A 7,492-nucleotide genomic window follows, 5' to 3' on the forward strand; every position below is an offset into this window, starting at 1 on the left:
ATCCCCTGTCTAGTCGGCCCTGTCTGCTCCAGGAATTAAGGAGCAGATGACTGAGAAGACTTCGACTCATAATAGAAGACATAAAGGCTGAGGGTGGAGGGTCGCTCAGGGGCTCTGTCTCAGGCAGTGGCATGCAGATTCGTGCTTGTCAGCCTGTGGGCCAGGCCTGTGTGAGGGGCACCTGTGTCTGTACGTATTACACCCTCTACAAGCAATTGTGAGCCCCCATCCTACTTCCATGCCTGGGCTACTCCTTGGGCCTCTTCCCAACCTTTCTTCTCCCATTTTGTAAGAACTGGGCCTATTGATGGAACCGACGAAAGGGAAACTGCCCGCAAGTCTCCAAAGAGGCCCTTTCTGCTTGGTCCTGGCCTCATGTGCGCAGGAGGTAGGCACCCACCTCAGTCCCAGGGCCCTGGAGGGAGGCGCCCCAGTAATGGGTGGGAGGCTGTGGTGGGAGGCAGTAGGGCTCACTGGGCAGCTGGCTGGGAGTGGCCGCAGGGGACGCGCACCATCCCGGCTTCTGCCAGACCCCCGCTGAGGGCGGCTGGGCTGCGCAGGAACTGTCGCAACAAGGGGGAGGTGTGGGGTCCGAGGTGGGGGCCTGAGCCCCTGGGCGGCTCTGCCTGCTCCGTGACAGTGGTGGAGGATGTGAGGACTGTGTTCCTGCAATGGTCCACCCCCTCATATTGCTCAGTCACGCTTCTCATGGCTCCATAGTGGTGGGAGCCACCCGACCCCGTCTGCAGCTTCACAACACTCTTCTGCCGCCCGGTGGGCATGGGGCTGGCTGAGGCAGGGGCAGGCTCGGGCTGTCCAGAGCACTGGGTGATCTCCTTCTTCTTGACCTCATCCTGGATACCTTTCTGGTGGAGCAGGGCCTGGCCCACATCCTGAGCCAGGTGTGTGGTTTTCATCGAGACATCGGGGCTGCCCTTGGGGCTGGGAGCCTCTGGAAGCTTCCTTGTGGCCGACTCAATGGAGATGAAGGTTGGGGAGGAGGGTGAATCTCTGCTGGGACACTTGACTCGAGGGAGGCCTGAATCTTCTCTCAATGTCTCCAGCCCCCTGGTGGAAGGGGCAGTTGAGGCTGTTTGACCTCTGGCCTTGGTGTGATTTCTGACCTTGGCCTGACTCTGGACCTCAGCATGGCATGTAACCTTGGTTTGGCTCTTGACTGCAGTTTGACCCCTGACCTCTTGGCCTGAGCAGTTGGGCCTGGCTCTACTGCTGTCCATGACACTGACCTTGTGGGCACTGTGGTCCTTTGGGGGTCCTTGGGAACGGCCCTTGGCGTTGGCCTCAGGCTGGAGGCTAGACATGGAGCTAAGGGCCTTGTGCACAGCCTCCTCAATGTCCAGCAGCCTGGCCAGGGTCTGTTCCTTCAGCCGGGCCACTTCTGTGCTGACCTTTGTCAGCTCCCCAAAAGCCTGCTCCACCGAGGCCTCGGGCTTGCAGGGGGCAGCAGGAACCTGAGAGGCCTCTCTCAGCTGGGGCACAGCCTCAAAGAGCCTCCGCAGTGCCCGCACGTCCACGCTGCTTTCGGCCTCCTTCTCCAAGGCTTGTACCTGGTTCAGGAGGCCCTGGAGCTCTTGCTGGCTTCCCTGCAGAATCTCAGGGCTCTCAGGGGCCCCTGGCTGGGAACGTTCCATGGGCTTCTCTCCTGGAGGGCTGGAGCTCTTCTGCGGTGAGGTGGGGTCACTGCTGAGAGCCGAGAGCTTGGGGGGCTCAGGGCTCTGGCTATTGCTGCCCAGAGCCTGACTCTTGGTGGGCTTGGGCGCCGCAGTGCTGGGGCCACGTTGGGGGCTGGGCTGGCTCTGTCCATCGGGGCATCCTGCCAGAGATACGCGGCCCTGGCCCGCAGTGGTGGGGACCTTGGCTGGCCGAAGGATGGCTGCGTCTCTCTCACCTTGTCTGTGTTCTCCTCGCCCCAACTCCTTGGAGCAGCCGGGAGACAGAGCTGAGGGCCTGGGCAGCCTCTGAGGAGGGGGGATCTGGCTTAGATGTGCAGGCTTGGGGGGCAGCTGGGGCTTCTTCCTTGGGGGCATGGTGGGCTCCAGTTTTGATGTCTTTGTCTGTGATTCCCCAGGGGGTCTCTGGCCAGCAGGGCTGTTGTGGGAATGGAAAAGGGGGTCCTGCAGAGGCTCTGAGGCCTGGCGGACGGAGTCCTCATCATGGCGGGGTTGGGCTGGGAAGTCAGGTCCTGTCACAGCAGCTGGGAGAGGAGGAGGAGGAACAGAGGCATTATGGGAGTGCAGGCTGGAACCTGTGGACCGAGGCCCAGAGGCCAGAGTGTGGTGAGCTAAAGGATCAGCCTTCAGGGTGGTCTTTGCAGCTTGGAGGCCCCCTGGGCCTATTCCTGCCATCGCCTTCTCTGGAGGCCCCCAGGCCCTCTGTGTGCAGCCCCCAGGCTCCTCCTGCCCTGGCCCAAGACTCTGACCGGGGCCTTCCAGGAGTGTGCTGGGAGCCTGGGCCAAGAGGGCAGTCTCCTTACCCCTTGGCAGGGGTTCCCCCACAGAAGGCTGGACACCCCCAGGTGGGTCAAAGGTCCTCACGGGGTGAGCAGTGTAGATGCCGTCCTGAATAGTCACCCACCCCTCCGGCAGCCCTCCAGGCAGTGCTCTCTGTTCCCCACTGACCTTTCTGGGGACTGCTGGGATCCTGGCGTCACCTCCAGCCATCGGGCTGGTGTTGCTCTGGGCAGCCACAGTGGCCGTGGCCGGTGCTTGCCGAAGACCATCTTGGAAGGGCTTGGAGGTGGCTCCAGGGGTGGGGCCCTGCTTGTGCTTGTTCACAACTTGCTGGTGCAGGCTTTGGGCCTTGGGTGTTGCCATTCGCAGACTCTGCATGGCGGCCTGGGGGTCTGGGGTCCCGGGCCCTGGGGGTGTAGTTGTGGCTCCTTCTGACTTTCTCAAAGCTGCCATCCCTTTCTGCCCAGTGCAACTGTCTTCCTGCTTTTCTTCCCCAGCCAGAGGGACTGCTTTTCCAATGGCCTGTGGTGGGCAGGGGGTAGCCCCCCGGCCTCTCAGATGCCCCACCCCCATGCTGGGGTCCAGTGGGGGAACATGAATGATGCTCTCAGTCAGGGGCAGCTTCTGGGCCCCCTCGCTGGCTGGCACTGGACTTGGGTCAGCTGGTGGCTCCCACCGCAGACTGTGCAGGCCACTCAGGTCTCCTTTGTCTATGCAGCTGGCCAGCAGCTGCACACTGCTCCTCTCAGGGGCCCTGCTGGTTAGCCTGGGCTGCAGGGAGTAGGCGGTCAGTGAGACCAGGCCCTGCTCTGTCTCCTGCATCACCAGCCCTGTCCTCGCCACCGAGGTCCCCAGGCCACAAGCCAGCAACTGCTGGAACTCAGGGTCCATGTCTTCGACGGTCCCGCTGCTGCCTGGAGCTGGCAGCCTCAGCAGCTTGAGCCGGAGCTGGCCCGCTGGGTCCTCCTGCACCAACAGCCCCTGCTGGTCCACGTCCGGCCGGCGCAGCACTTGGCGGACAATCCTGGGAAGCTCGCCAGACACCAGCTCCTCCTTCTGTATATGGGGGCCTCCCTGCCCTGGGCCTGGGAGCACATACTTGGCAAGGCAGAGCTCCCCCTGCCCTCGGGCCTCCATGAGGATTCCTCCGTGGTGCAGAATGCCAGGCGTGGCATGCAGAGTCCGCAGGGTCCCCTCAGCTGCAGTCTTCTGCCTCTCCAGCACCCTGTTGGCTGAGGGGCCTGCAGGCTGCTCTTCTTGGAGGTTGTCCCCTCGGATGCTCTCAGCTGCCAGGGAGCCCATGGGGCAATTCTCAAAGAGCCAGGTGAACTTGTGCACAGAGCCAGCAGGGATGGGCTCAGGGATTACTCTGGATCCCTCATCTTCCCTCTTGCCTGCCTCCAGGGCCTGGAAAACCTCCTTCTGACGAGACACCTGCCCTGAAGGGATCTCCACTCGGCTGCAGTATCGTACAGGCCCTCTTCCGCAAGGACGGCCTGAGGCCTGCAGAGGCTCAGTCTCAAAGACATGTCTGTCTGTCTGTCTTTCCCCAGCCTGGACCTGGCTAACCTGCAGGTGCTGCTCCCAGGAACCTTCTGGCCTGTCCAGGGGTTGGGGCACAAACATCCAGGTGCAGGACCTTTCCTTGGCCTTAGTTGTGGGATGTGTGACCTCTGACCCTTGCTTCTCCGCCAGCTCACTCATTGGGCATGTCTCAAACAACCACCGGATGGTCTGCACGTCACCCTTTAGGGGTGCCTCAGGCTGGGGACCTGTCTGACTCTTTCCTTCTTCTACCTGTCGTTCCTGCTGCTCCCGTTGGTGGATCACCTCTAGGGGCTGGGTCTCAAAGAGCCACCGAGCAGTGCGCACGTCTCCAGCCACTACCTCCTGCCGGGTGATGCCCCGAACCACATCGACAGTACTGGGGTTTCGGCCCAGTTGGTCTAAGGGCTGTGTCTCAAACATCCACCTGTAGCCCTGCACGTCACCTCCGACTACCTGTTCTCTGCTGACAGAGGTCAGGGCATGGAGGAGGCCTTTACCATCCTGCATGGCGTACACTGGGGACCCTATGTCCTGAGACTGCCCAGCAGAATCAGTTCCTTCTGCTCCATTCACACTCCTGTGGGCCAAAGGCTCACCCTGCCCGATGCTGTCCAGGGGAAGGGTCTCAAAAAGGTTCTTGAAGGTCTTCACATCCCCCTTCACCCCATCCCTCTGGGGGGCACTCTGAGAAAGGGACTGTGGGGAGGAGCCATCACTGGATGGACGCTCATACACGAGCCCCTCACCCTCCCGGGGACCCACCCGCTGCAGGTGACCCACTTGGACGTTGTCTCTGAGAGTGTCCAGGGGCTTTGTCTCAAATAGCCACAGGGTGGAGCGGACATCACCAGGGACCACTTCCTCTTTGGGTGGGACCTCTGTTACAGCCTCCTCTTCTCCCTTTAGAGTGTCTAGTGCTTGGGTCTCAAATAGATGCCGCTGATGCTGAACATCTGGACCAGGAGGGATAAGGTCTGGGGACGGCTGGAAGTCCTTCTCATCCACCAAGATCTCCCGGATGGCATCCAGGGGCTGTGTCTCAAAGATCCAGCGAGTTGCACTGACATCAGGCCGGGCCCCTTCCTCCAGGGAGATCCCCCGGATCACCCGCACTTGGCTGGGGTCCCGGTTGATGGCATCCAGAGGTTGGGTCTCAAAGAGCCAGCGAGCGGTCCTCACTGCATTGCTTTGGATCTCCTCCCGGCAGGCAGCCTTGACCTCATGGATGGCTCCCTCTGCGTCCTGGATAGCACACAGCGGCTCCGTTTGGAACAGCTTCACTGTCTTCTTCACATCACCTTTCAGCTCCTGGATCTCTGAGCGCAGCTCCAAGGGGCTCTGCTCCTGGATGGAGGGGCGGGAGCCCAGGCGGTCCAGCGGCCGTGTTTCAAAGAGCATCCTGGTACCCTGGACATCTCCGCTGGCTGCAGGCTCCTTCACTGTAGCCTCAGGTGCCTCAGCCTGGCCCGTCAGCTCATCCAGCGGCTTCGTCTCAAATAGCCAGCGGGCGGCACGAACATCCCCTCTGGATGGCTGAGGTCCAGCTGGCTCCTGGTCTATGCCGTTGGCAAAGGAGCCTTCCTCAAACTTTCGAGAGGTGGCCTGGACGTCGCCGCCAGGCACGGGCTCCTTGGCAGGTGGCTTCTCACGGTCCCCAATGGCGTCCAGCCGCCAGTTCTCAAAGATCCAGCGCATGCACTGGACGTCACCCTCGGTGGGCTCCTCAGAACTCAGGACCTCAGCCAGGTCTTCAGCCACGGCCTCGGCCAGGTTCTTGCGGAGCTCAGGATGGATGTGCTTGTAAAGGCGGCGGAGCTCATTAGCTTGCCGCTGCTGGTGGAACTTGGAGAAGGACTCCTTGGGTGGTGGTGGTGGCAGATCCTCCAGGGCTGGGGGTTGGGGGAGAGGGAGGTCCTCTGCAGTTGCCATGGGGACGGCTGATGTGGGGGCTGCCTGTGTCTGGGCTTTGGCCATCCTCCTGAGGAGAAGGGGCAGAGATTAGGATGGGGCTGGGAGCCTTAGGTGGGATGGGGGCTAGTTGCTGGGAGAAATAGCAGGGAGCAGGGCCCAGGGCCAGAGTAGCCCTGTGGTGACATGTACTTAGAGACCCCCTCCCTCTCCAGACCTCACCACGGTCTCCTTCTGCCACCTGCATGGTTGGTGTATGACAAGTCTTGAACTTAGGGCATAGGGAGCCGTCCATCAAGGTGGGTCCCGGCTTCCCCAGAGTCACCTGTGTTGCTAGGGAGTAAGCAGGGCACTGCTGTTGCCCTTGAAGCTCTGTCCTTCAGCCCCACAGGGATGCCCAAACCTCTGGCTGGCAAAGTGGACATGCTCCATCCTCACCTTCCTTTGCCAAAATCAGTTTTCCCTGGTGAACTCCCAAGTGAGTGGCCTGGGGTCCCTAAATTGGTGACCCCTTCCCATGGAGAAGAAATACCCTTTCATAGCACCAGAGGGCGCACTTGCCACTTTCACGGGAAGTCCTGCCCAACCTTCACCTCTTGGCTCTCAACTCACTCTCCAACCTTTCCCAGGCCCAGGCAGGCAAGCAGGAGCCAGCAGCCCATGCGGTAGCAGAGGTGGTCACAGCTCTGCGAGGGGCAGTTGTTCCCAGATATCTCATGGTTAGGCAGAGCCAGATTCTGAATCCCAGGTTAGGGGTTTTCTGTGCCATAAGGCAAGACTCAGAAGGTCTGAGCTGGGGGATTTCAAAGGTCTTCGAGCCCAACCACTCCTAGTTACAGATGAGAAAACTGAAGACCAGAAAGAGTCAGATCTTGGTGAATGAATGGCAGGCAATGCTGGCTCGGGGTTACTACACCCTATGTGGGGCCTGGCTCCCAAGAAATGAGAGGGTGGGGGTATGAAGCTCTACTACTGGCTACGTGCCCCTCTGTTCCCCAGCAGGCACCTCAGGAGAGTGTGAGGGCGACACTGACAGGGAGGGAAGGCAGTGGGACCGAGGGCCTTTCTGCAGAGATAGCCCTGACCCTTGCTCGTGGAGACTCGTCCCCACCGTGTGCAGCTGGCCGAGTCTCCTGCGCGTCTCTTCTTTCTCCCTCTTTGTGGCAATCGCTTCCACCAAGGCGCAGCCTCCCCCTAGCTCGCCCCACCCCACCTTAATGTCCTCCCACCCCTCAAGCCCTTCTCTGGTCTCTGTCCTCTGTGTGTCTTATCTGTCTTGTGACAGGTGTACTAACAGTCCCCAGAGGCCAGTAGTGAAGGAATGAGAAGCACGTCCCCCCTCCCGCTGCCCCTGACCCACTGCTCTGCTCCACGCTCGGTGCTAAATATAGCGAGGTCCTGGCCTCAGCAGAGCAGCCCTAGGCTCGGGAGGGAGGCTCGGGCTCAGCCTGTGGGACCCCGGGCTCCTTGGCCCCCCTCATCTCCTTCTCTACCCTGGGCTCCTTGATCCTGCCCCAGCCTCCTGAGCTGGCGTCAGGCCCCTGGCCTGTAAGATGACCCGTGCT

At 61.1% G+C, this 7,492-nt stretch overlaps 1 protein-coding gene across 1 annotated transcript; it reads right to left on the bottom strand.

Annotated features, from left to right (window-relative positions):
• Positions 1-470: 470 nt before the first annotated feature.
• Positions 471-5,993, bottom strand: XIRP1 (xin actin binding repeat containing 1). The gene has a single exon (XM_058549429.1). The coding sequence runs from the start codon at positions 5,991-5,993 to the stop codon at positions 471-473; it is 5,523 nt and encodes a 1,840-aa protein (XP_058405412.1).
• Positions 5,994-7,492: the final 1,499 nt, after the last annotated feature.

The sequence above is a fragment of the Diceros bicornis genome, chromosome 2 (assembly GCF_020826845.1).
Source record: "Diceros bicornis minor isolate mBicDic1 chromosome 2, mDicBic1.mat.cur, whole genome shotgun sequence".
NCBI classification, from domain to species: Eukaryota; Metazoa; Chordata; class Mammalia; order Perissodactyla; family Rhinocerotidae; genus Diceros; species Diceros bicornis.